Source organism: Monomorium pharaonis, chromosome 10 (assembly GCF_013373865.1).
Source record: "Monomorium pharaonis isolate MP-MQ-018 chromosome 10, ASM1337386v2, whole genome shotgun sequence".
NCBI lineage: Eukaryota > Metazoa > Arthropoda > Insecta > Hymenoptera > Formicidae > Monomorium > Monomorium pharaonis.
Window position 1 is genome coordinate 8,470,503 of NC_050476.1, and position 12,551 is coordinate 8,483,053.

Here is a 12,551-nt window from a genome sequence, read left to right on the forward strand (position 1 = left end):
TCTTGCGGTGTTCACTTTAAGTCATGCCAAGGTTATATAAAATCAAAAAACCAAACAGATTTTGTTAGTACATTGTTTTCTCTTGTCCTTGGATAAAGGATTTTGAAAAATATGACATTTTCACAAAATGGTGGCAATTTATAGTCAAAATTCCAATTTTTACTTTAAAAATTGACTATTTTTTATTTGTTATTAAAAGATAAAATCCTTCGTTTCAGGACAAGTTTTTTATATTTAAAATGTGCAAAATTGTTAAGATTGGTGCAATAATTTTTGAGATATCGTGAACACCAACTTAAAAAATACAGTTTATGAGACAAACGCGTTTAAAGTTTCAAGTGCCATTTTTGGGTTAAAACTTTGTTTATGTTTTTTAAGCCTTATGCCTTAATGTGCATATTTTAATTTGCATTTTTTAATGATCTTATTTTTTGTGTTATTTTATTACGATTTATTTTATAAGATAAGAAAATAATACAGAATTATCAACGTAAACGATGTTTTGTTAGTACGCATTAATTGCGTCAGTTTTTTTTCATAGAGCGCTCTCCGCAAGGTCAAATAGACGGAAACGTAAAGATCTATATTATCGTAAATATTGACAGATTTAAAACTTTCAGAAAACATTTCTAAGATGTTCTAATTATAGATTAAAATTTTTCAAAAAAATTAATTTTTTTAAATTTATGACTGTCTATAAGTTTTTAAAACTTGGCACATTTTTTAACATTTGAACATTCTTTACAATTTTTGTTAAATAATAAGTAACAATAATAAAAGACATTTTCTAAAAATTATTTGAAAATCTGTATAGAGATATGTCAAAAAGATTATAGGTTCACTATTGTTATAATTTCCCTTGTAGCACAGTATATTGGCAATGCATTGGTCAACGTTGGTTAAATATATTGGGAAAATCTTGGCCGATATTGTTCAATGTAAAAATAATATTGGTTATTAATAAAATGTTAATGCACTACCAATATTGTATCCATAATGATACCAATATTGGCTACTAAATAATTTCATATATACTGCCAATATTGCAGTGAACATGATGACACCCATATTGGTTAGTGAATAAGTCAAAATATATTATCAATATTGCAGTACACATGATAACACCCATATTGGCTAGTAAATAACTGCAAATGGACTGCCAATATTGCTGTTTCCATGAAGACACCAATATTGGCTAGTGAATAAGTCAAAATATATTACCAATATTACAGTACACATGGTGACACCATATTAGCTAATGAATATTTCCAAATACATTGCCAATATTGTTGTCCTCATAAAAGCACCAATATTGGCTAGTGAATAAGTCAAAATATATTACCAATATTACAATACCCTAGTAGCACAATACATTGGCGGAATATTGGCAAATATTCGTTAAATATTGGTTTTCTTGGGAATGCATTAGTCAATCTTTTCCTAATGTGGCGCCAATATTAGTCACAAAATATATGCAAATATACTGCCAATATTGTACATTAATTGCATTTTAATGTTGGTTTATGTTGGACAGTAATGATCAAGATTTCCCAATATAATTTTAATATTGGTCATTCAATAAATACAAATATACTGCCAATATTGTACATCAATTGCATTTTAATATTAAATATAAAATAAATGTTAATATATTGCCAATATCACATACCAGTACGTGTAAATAATTTACATTTATAGTTTGGAAATGCATTAGACAAGACTATAGCGACTTGCAGATTAGCTGCGTGTGTGCGTGCGTGCGTGTGCGCGCGCGCGCGTGTGTGTGGTGTGCATGCGTGCGTGTTTTTTTCGTACTTATATAAATATAGTTTAACTATATATGTTATTTATCTCTCTGATAATATCTATTGAATTCATCTATAACAAATATGTATTCATAAGCATCAAGTGGTCATCAGGATGTTAGTTTGCGTAGGAACTTCGAGGTAAAGCGTCATTGGCGACGGCTGGCAAATGGATGGGTAACCGTTTTTCTGATTATAGAAATTAAACAATGGATGAATACGTATAACTAGATTTGGGTGATCACGCTTACACAAGATTATCGTAAAATTAAGCGACACTAGATTTGTCAATTTAAGTATTTCCACGGAAAAGTACAAATTTTTTCAAATTTTTAAATTAGATTTGTTGTTCTGGAATTGGATAAATATTGTTTCTTAATATTGGTCCAATATTATTGAACCACTATTGGGTAAATAAAACCAAGCGTCTACTTTACAATATTGGACCAATAGGACCAATAGGAAACAATTCATACAACAATTCATACGCAAAATATTTTCAATTATTTCCTATCTTGTTCTACCAGGGTTAAGATGCAGAATTTAATTGAATAATTTGGAGCAAAAAAGTAAAAAAATCTTAATTTATGCACATGCAATTCTCATGTCGTTTTCTCTACAATCAAATTAAAAAATTAATTTTTGCAAAAAACTTGAAAAAAATTTAATTTTGTTTTTTAAAGAAATTTTTAAAAATCAAAGTTAGAGTTAAAATTTTTATTTAATTGTAGATCAAACGAGAGAAAAAAATATAAAAATTTCTTTAAAATTTTGATTTAATTGGAATAAAATTAGATAAATTGTTTTGCAAAGTTAAATTTAATCTACTGTTGCTCCCTCTCTTTCTCTCTCTCTTCCCTCTCTCTTCTTCCCTTTTAAAGTTTAAACGAATAAGAAATACTTCAAAAATAATAATTAATTTTTTGGAACATAAAAGCGAGAACATTTTAATGTAAGTTTGTAAAAAATGAATTCTCTAATTTCTTATTTTGATGACACTTAATATACATAGATTTATATGTGGTCTTTCAAAAATGTATTATTTTGTTTCTCTTTATCAGATTTCATTTCATAGATTCAGCGTAACTGATATTTAACATCACATAATATCCATTTACAATATAACATCTTCTAATAATAAATAAGAGCAAAAGAGAACAAGAGAGAGAGAGAGAGAGAGAGAGAGAGAGAGAGAGAGAGAGAGAGAGAGAGAGAGAGAGAGAGAGAGAGAGAGAGAGAGAGAGAGAGAGAGAGAGAGAGAGAGAGAGAGAGAGAGAGAGAGAGAGAGAGAGAGAGAGAGAGAGAGAGAGAGATCTTATGTCGCTTTTAGGATACAATAAAGGGATACAAATGGTTGACTGCACACTTTGTGCGGCTAAAGTACATTAATCAAATGAGATGTGGGTTTCACAGTTTGTCTAAATAATCAATTGACACAGTTGTGAATTGTCAATTGAACATACACATACACATTACGTTATTATCGATTAATATTTGACCACGCTTAGAAGCACTGATAAAAAAGGTAATTTCTGACAAAACAGTTTTGGTACATCTTTATAAATGCTGTTGACGTAAGCAATTGACATATTAATGTCTATTCTTAATCATGGGGATTAATAATGTAAATTAACTTAAATCGTGGAATCTTTCCCGGGAAAAAATGTTTCATGTAAAAACATACATAAATATATATAAACTATGTTTATATATTAATTTTTTATTATTATATATTAGTTTCCTTTCTGTTGTAAAATTTTTGTTTAATATAAAAAACCAATAGTCATACTGAAAAAATAGAAACTAATTAAAAAAAATAATTTTCGCATTGCTTTTTTTAAAAAAGATAAGAATAAACAGATTATCTACATATAATTATATATTTTTGGAATATACTTATATGATCATATATGAACAATTTTTCATACTTAGCTTTTTTAAAAAAAGCAAAAATTATTTTTTAAATTAGTTTTTATCTTTTTAGTGTGACTATTATTTTTTTATATCGACCAGAAATTTTACAACAAAAAGGAAACTAATATAAACATATATGGACATATTTTATATATATTTATATATGTTTTTATATAAAACATTTTTTCCCGACTTATCTTTGTGCAATTCTTAGAAATAGAAAACAAATAAGTAAGTTAAAATAACATTAAAGTTAATCCATATTGATAGGAACTAGTATAAAATAGGAATCGTTGTAGTAAATAATAATTCGCAACATCACACGACATAAAAGTAGGAACAAAAGAAACGTACAGTAATACAAAGCAAATTGACAGGATTGTGGGGGGACTGTATTTCATCAAATCTAATTGATGAAAGTAATCATGTTACATTCATGGGCCTTACGATGTCCACTACAGCTTTCGTTCGTGGTCTCGAAGGCCATCGAAATTTGGGAGAGTGGCGGCAAATGACGTGGCACTTTACCCTATTTCGATAACGTTATCGTCCTCGAATGTGAATCAATTCAAATCCCGTGACATTATTATTGGAACAAGTGAGAAGAATGATTATTTATTTTAGTGCGTAATAATAACGATCTTGAATAATCTCATTATTGCTTTAAAATTAATCTAAAAGATAAATTGTACGTTAACGCAAATGTGTGCCTTGATTAATTCGGACGATTAGTTGACTTCGATAAAACGTTCGAGAATATTAAAATAATTTTAGATTATAGATTAGATGATTAATATTTCTATCCTGTTTGCAGAATAATACACACTTTTTTACGCGTTAATCTCGTTTTGTACGCGGTTTAATTCAATGCGAGTTTATGCAGTTTCAAATTATATAATGAGGCGCGCGCGCGCAGTATGCGGCACGTGTACGGAAACGCACGTGATTGCCAATGGTTCGTAATTGATTAGGTAACTGCATATGATATTTTTGTAATTTATATATAAATTTCTAAATTATAAATCAATTTTGTCTAGGTAAGGTGGCTATATTCTTAGATTGTTTTGTATTAGTTTTACATATTGATTGTTCTTCGCGTTACTTTAAAATTAAACACTTATATCTAAAAATTTGTGCAACAATAGAAGAAAAATATCAGAAGAATTTGCGACGTAAAAACGTAAGAAATTGTACATTGGAGATATATCATAACTTACGTATCAGGACTTATGATAAAAATATCGTTAATTATGTTTGATTTGAAGAATACAAGATTTTAAAGGAAAACCTTGATAATCTGCGCTACTGTAAGATAATAATTTTCTTTAAAATAGCTCAACAAATTACAATCAAATCTTTCAAGTAGGTTATTGCTTTTACAGATATAATATTAGATATACAGACAGATAGATATACAGTTTGACATTTTGATTCTACCATTGGCGAAGGCTTCGTTTGCTTACAATCCCAATTGCCTACAGCTTCGTTTGCACACAAATTTAGCAGAGCTGCTCAATTGCTTACATTCCCGATTGCCTACAATCTCGATTGCCTACAGCTTCGTTTGCACACATGAAAATAATTAAGAGTAGGATTGCACACATGACATTATTGCGCCCATACACATTGCACACACGACAATATTGCGCGCAGACATATTGCACACATGATATTATTTTGCTCATATACATTGCACATGTGTCACTATTGCACACATTTGGATTGCACACATGACATTATTGCGCACATACACATTGCACACATGATATTATTACGCTCATGCACATTGCACACATCATATTAATATTGCGTGTATACGCTTATACACATTGCATACATGACAATATTGCGCACACGCACATTGCACACCTGATATTATTGCGCTCATACACTTTGAAGGCACGATTCCAATAACTTGGCGCCTTGATTTGGCAATAGTTTTTGATGTATTTTTTATGCTCAACAAAAAATTGTATTCCACCAAACATCAAGTTACATGTAACGTACCTGTTAATTGTAATTTCCCACTCAACAATGTAATTGTAATATAACACGTGTGTTATATTGCAATTATATTATTGAGTGAGAAATTACAACTAACAAGCACGTTACATGTAACTTTGTGTTTGCTGGGATAGATCTTATTATAGCTAACTGCTTTAATTTTTGAGATATACCATATTAAAAATAAAGAAAAAAGTAGGTAGACCTCGCTTTGCATGAAAAGTCGCAAATCCATGTGGAACAGTACGAAGCGTAGACACTTCTTTGTGTAACCACACACACACACACACGCACGCACGCACGCACGCACACTCTCACACACACACACACGGGGGTGCAAGGGGGTCTTTGCCCCCCCCCCCCTCCCAAATCTACCTCGTCGGTGTCAGTACAAGGCTAGGATTACAGCATTCAAAACACATGTTACTAAAATTACACATAGTCTTCCAGATGCAACACAAGCATTAGACGAAACACGCAGTTTAGACCTTCGAGAGCGTCTCACAGTCATTCGGGAGGTGTACCGGAATTACGATGAAGTACAAGCAAATATCGACGAGCTCACAAATGAGAAAAGGGACACAACTCAATACCGAAAAACCTTTGAGAACGACTATTTTAATGTGGTAGCGCAAGCAGAAGGTTTACTTGCTCGCGGCAGAGCTCAACATCCCTTCGATACGGCAATAAACGACGATGCCAAGTTCATTCCTAATTTGCCGCAACAAAGCAATCAAAATATCATTTTCAAAACACCGGGTGTCAAACTACCCATAATTGAATTGCCGAAATTTAAAGATGGCGCAGAGCAATAGCTCGGCTTCATCTTTCGAAATACGTTTGAATCACTCATACATGGCAATGAGACAATAGATCCGATACAAAGATTCCATTATTTAAAGGCTTTAGAGGGCTCGCAAATCATTGAGTCACTCGAGCTGCTAACTATGTTATCGCTGCTAACTATGTTATCCCTTGGGAAACCATTTGTAAGCGCTTTGACAATAAAAGCTTGTTAACTTACAATTACATAAAGGCCATCTTTAGCATAAGTTCAATGAAAGAAGAATCAGTAGTTCAATTGCGCAATATCCTTGATTCACTAATCAAACACCTGCGAGCATTAAACGCATTAGGACAGAATATTAGGATTCCTTACTGATATTCTTGGCATCGAGCAAACTTGATAGTACCACGGCCAGAGAATGGAAAAAGGAACGAGTCGATAAGGATATTCCAACATTAGAAGAATTTAAAGGGTTTTTGAGTTCGAAGGCGAATCTGTTGGAAACATTAGAGTTAAACAAAAAAGGTACATACAAATCAAAGCAATCAGATCATGTAAAATCAAAGGCGTTGTTTGTTCAAAAACAGGAGTGTGTGGTATATAAAGAAGCGCATCATTTATCAAGTTGTCCTAAGTTCTTACAATTTACTCCACAGAAGCGAACAGAAGTCTTAAAAACAGCTAAGTTGTGTTTCAACTATATGAAACCATGTCATTTCATCAAAAATTGCAAGGCCGGCATCTGTCAAAAATGCGCTGCCAAGCACAACACATTGCTGCACTTCGAAAAGGCCACCTTCGAGTCGACAGAAAGCGCTGAAGAAGACAAGAAGCCCTCCGCTTCGATTCTTTATTTACACAATAAGATAAGTGACCACCACGTTATCTTGTCAACAGCAGTAGTACTCGTAGAAGATACTTAAGGCAGGAAGCATAAGGCTCGAGCAATACTAGATTCAGAATCACAATCCAGTTTAATTACGAATAGGTTATGCAAAGAATTACAGCTCAATAAAGACAAGATGATCATAAATCTTGAAGCTGTCAACGGCACGTCCTGTCAAGTAAAGCACAAGTCTCAAATAAAGATTGCAGCCTGTCACGGAAGTTATGAATTTCAGTTGTCGTGTCTTGTTATACCAGAAATAACAGGCAATTTACCTAACAACAGAATAAACGTGCAAGATCTTTAGATTCCCTCAAATATTAAATTGGCGAATCCTAATTTTCATGTGCCCACGAAGGTTGACATCTTCATAGGAGTTGACTGGTTCTGGAATTTTCTCTGTATAGGCCAGATCAAGCTTGATAAAACGTAACTAACAATGCAGAAGACGAGACTAGGATGGATAGCCGCAGGTCCATTAACAGGTGGTTCTGCATCGCCAACTCACTGCCATTTAAGCAGATCCACAAACATCGAAGAACAAGTAGTCAAATTCTGGAAACTGGAAGAATATTTGAATCAAAGGCCACTCTCTCAGGAAGAGAGACAGTGCGAACGTCACTTCTCGCAGTCATGCAAGCGCGTTGAAGGCGGCAGATTCATGATCAGCATCCCGTTAAAAGAAAATCCGAGCGTCCTAGGTGAATCACATAACAAGACATTAAGGCGGTTAATCAGCCTGGAAGGCAAATTGCACAGGAATCCAGCACTTAAGGAACAATACACGGCCTTCCTTGAAGAAGCGCTACATCACATGACTAAGGTGAGCAATATTTCAAACGCAGTAACATCTTACTATATGCCGCATCATGTGGTCATCAAGAACGACAGCTCGACTAAAGTTGTCTTTGATGCATCGGCGACCACAGACAACGGCATTTTATTGAACCACATTCAAATGGTCGGATCGACGTTACAGGAGGATTTGTTTTCAATACTCATTAGATTCAGAAGTCACGCATACGTCGTAGCATCAGACATTGAGAAAATGTACAGACAAGTACTTATCGCACCCAAACAACGTTCATTGCAAAGGATACTATGGCGTAAAGATCCTAAGAACCCCATAGAGATGTTTGAACTAAATACAATCACGTATGGCATTGCCTCAGCGGCGAGTGAGTCCCAGATGCGCACAGTAATAAACGGACACAGCAAGCTGAGTAAAACGGACACAGTAACAAACGGACACAGACCAAACGGACACAGTAATAAACGGACACAGTGCGAAACGGACACAATAACAAACGGACACAGTGCGAAACGGACACAGTAACAAACCGACACAGACCAAATGCGCACACTGCACAGAGCGAAACGGACACAGACCAAATGCGCACACTGCACATGCGCACGGACCAAATGCATACACGGAAAATCGCAAACCCATGTGATGCAGTGAATGCTTTGCACGCACAGACACACACACACACACACACACACACACACACACACACACACACACACACACACACACACACACACACATACATACACACACACACACGGGGGGGTGCAAGGGGGCCCTTCGGCCCCCCTCCCGCACCCACCCCGTCCAAATCGCTAACCTATGTGGACTTTACTCTGCTTGCAATGTACATAGATTGCATTTGGTCCGTGCGCACGTGCAGTGTGCGCATGTGCAGTGTGCGCATTTGATCCGTGTGCATTTGGTCCGTGCGCATTTGGTCTGTGTCTGTTTTGCACTGTGTCCGTTTCACTCTGTGCGCATTTGGTCTGTGTCCGTTTGTTACTGTGTCCGTTTCGCACTGTGTCCGTTTTGCTCTGTGCGCATTTGGTCTGTGTCCGTTTGTTACTGTGTCCGTTTATTACTGTGTCCGTTTGGTCTATGTCCGTTTGTTACTGTGTCCGTTTCACTCAGCCTGCTGTGTTCGTTTATTACTGTGCGAATCTGGGACGCTCCCTCAGCGGCTTATCTAGCAATGAAGTGTATATTGGAATTGGCAAGGGAAACCGAGCAACAATGGCCCGACATAGCAAGAATTATTCGGCAAGATTTCTACGTAGACGATCTCTTGACAGGTGCGGACTCGATAGAGAAAGCTAGACAGCTAATGCAAAGGACCTCCCACGTTTTAAACTCAGCAGGGTTCAAGCTCCGAAAATGGATTGCGAACAAAGCTGCAATCATAGAGGACATATGTATAGAGGATCAAAATCTCAACAGAATAAGCTTCAAGTTTGGTCTGCAAACGAAATTCTCGGATTAGTATGGCAAGCTCGGCAGGAGGCATTACTTTACAGCATAAAGGAATTACCTTCCTCAAAGGTATCCAAAAGACAGATACTGTCCGAAGTGACTCGGATATTTAACCCGTTAGGACTTCTGAGTCCATGTTTAGTGCAAGCCAAGATTCTACTACAGAAATTGTGGATGCACAAGCTGTCCTGGGACGAAGCAATTCCAGCTGACTTGCATTTTACGTGGACATCGTTTCGCAATCAGCTAAATAGTCTCAATCAGATTGAGATTCCTAGACATGTAATCTGCAAGAGCTACACCAGAATCGAACTACACGGCTTTGCGGACGCAGCACAAGGGCCATATGGAGCGTGCATATATATTTGCTCAGTAATTTATCAGCACAAACAGTAAGTACGATTGCTATGCTCAAAAACAAGAGTAGCACCACTCAAGCATCAAACAATCCCTTGTCTGGAGCTCTGTGCAGCGCTCACACTTGCACGATTGGTAAATAAGGTGACAAGATTTTTGAATATATCATTCGACAAGATTACATATTGGAGCCACTCTACAATAGTACTCAACTGGATACAAACGCAACCAAGCAAACTGCGAGTATTTGTAGCGAATCGTATAGCAGAGATACAAGAGCTGACAGACATTCGTGACTGGAGACATGTACCAACAGAGGAAAACCCAGCCGATCTACTCTCGAGGGGTGTATTCCCTAAACAATTGCAACAATGAGAAGTTTGGTGGTATGGTCTGCCATTTTTGTTTAAGTCAGAAAACGAGTGGCCTATCACACCCACCAGAGGTTCCCACAATGGAAATGAGACGCACAGTTTGCGCAGTTAAACACGCTCAGCCAGCTAAATCATTTATTTTCAAAATTAGTAATAGCCTTAAACACCTAATTCAAATAATAGCATACTGTAAGCGTTACACAAATAGGTGCAAACGACAAGGTAGATTTGAGTCAGTAAGTCTAAGCACAATTGAACTAAAGAATTCGTTACATGAACTCGCAAGGCTGGCCCAAAGGCAATCCTTTCCGACGGAGAAACAAACACTCCAGCAAGGTGGTTCCATCACACGAGGAAAGTTGGCAGCACTCAATGCCTGCCTTCATTGACAAGGAAAATCTCATACGTGTAGATAGGAGATTGAGGAACTCGAGATTTCTTCTCGGATAAAAGGCACCCCATAGTTTTGTCCTCAGATCACCAATTTACAAGGCTACTTTTCAAGGGTGAGTATCTAAGCTTGTTGCATGCAAGACCACAACTACTTCTGAGCTCAATTCGCGAACAATTCTGGCTGATTGGAGGCAGAAATCTAGCTCGCAAGATAATACACAAATGCGTTAAATGTTTTAGAAGCAATCCCACGCACTCGAAAACTTTGATGGGAGAATTACCTAAGGCACGTGTATCTCAAACCATGCCCTTCCATAACACGGGAGTCGACTATGCTGGCCCTCTCCTGGTAAAGGATAGAAAAGGGAGAGGCAGCAAGACAAGCAAGGCATTCGTGTGTTTGTTCATTTGTTTCGCAACTAAGGCACTTCACCTGGAATTAGTATCCAATCTGACCTCAGAGACATTCATTGCCGCTTTTAGACGCTTTTTAGTTAGACGTGGTACACCTGCACACATATACTCCGATAATGGAACAAATTTTATCGGAGCAAACAGAGAATTAAAAAAATTGGCTCGATCATTAACGAATAACGCTGCATTTATCGAAAAAACAGCGAATAAAATTAGCATTAATTGGCATTTTATACCCGTCCACTCGCCGCACTTTGGTGGCGTTTGGAAGGCCGAGGTAAAGTCCACAAAACACCACTTAAAGCGAGTAGCTGGCAACGCAATTTTGACGTATGAAGAGTTTTACACATTATTAGTCCAAATCGAGGCGGTGTTAAATTCTTGTCCCTTAACGCCAATGTCATCAGATCCCAACGATCATGTTTCTATCACTCCCGCTCACTTTCTTGTTGGTCGTCCACTTACATCTCCAGCGGATCCTACGCTAACGGAAGTACCAGCATCCAAGTTGTCTAGGTGGCAGCTAATCCAGAAGCTCCAACAGCATTTTTGGAAGAGGTAGAGCAAAGAATACATTTCTGAGCTACAACAACGTACGATCAAAGCAAAATTTGTAAATTCCATCGCCAAGGGTACGATGGTACTCATCATGGAGGATAATCTTCCTTTGCTTAAATAAAGACTCGGACGTGTCATAGCAACCCATCCAGGAAAGGACAACATGCCCAGGGTTGCTACCGTCAAGACATCGACTGGGACAACTCATATTGCAACCACGAAGCTTTGCCCATTACCAATAGAATAGACAGCCTCGTAAATATTAATTTAGCTGCGTTTGTCACACTGATATCATTCATTACAACGTTAGGCTATAAGTTATTTGCCTTATTATTATATATATATTGCCTTATTAGTGAGGCTCCCTTGTTCGCGTAAGTCTTGATATTAAGTTATAATTTTTTCACAGAACAGATTCAGGCGATGACCCACAAAACATAAAAATATACTTAGTACATACATTGTACATACATTTATGTATATTACATATTCCAGGTATATACTTTCTTAATGTAATGTTGGATGTGAAATGTATGTGCAAATGAAACCGGATTAATGTACATAGAAGATTCATAGTATATACATATGTATATGATATGTATAATGTATGTATGTATATTCTGTATATACATTGTTATATGTAATATGTATATATTATATATATATATACATTTGTACACACATTAGATAGTATGTACATTGTATATATGTTCTATGTATATACTTGATGCAATATACATACAAAGAACGTGAAATGTATATGCAAATAAAACCGGGC

General features: G+C 36.1%; 2 protein-coding genes across 2 annotated transcripts; both read left to right on the forward strand.

Annotated features, from left to right (window-relative positions):
* The first annotated feature begins 7,835 nt into the window (after nucleotides 1-7,835).
* On the forward strand, nucleotides 7,836-10,409 carry LOC105830757. Its single transcript, XM_036293176.1, has 4 exons — nucleotides 7,836-8,574; nucleotides 9,386-9,619; nucleotides 9,688-10,030; nucleotides 10,100-10,409. The coding sequence occupies exons 1-4, from the start codon at nucleotides 7,836-7,838 to the stop codon at nucleotides 10,407-10,409; spliced, it is 1,626 nt and encodes a 541-aa protein (XP_036149069.1).
* A 272-nt stretch (nucleotides 10,410-10,681) lies between these two features.
* LOC105828265 lies at nucleotides 10,682-11,777 on the forward strand. Its single transcript, XM_012666512.2, has 2 exons — nucleotides 10,682-10,816; nucleotides 10,914-11,777. Exons 1-2 carry the CDS (start codon nucleotides 10,682-10,684, stop codon nucleotides 11,775-11,777), a joined length of 999 nt encoding a protein of 332 aa, XP_012521966.2.
* The last annotated feature ends 774 nt before the right edge of the window (nucleotides 11,778-12,551 follow it).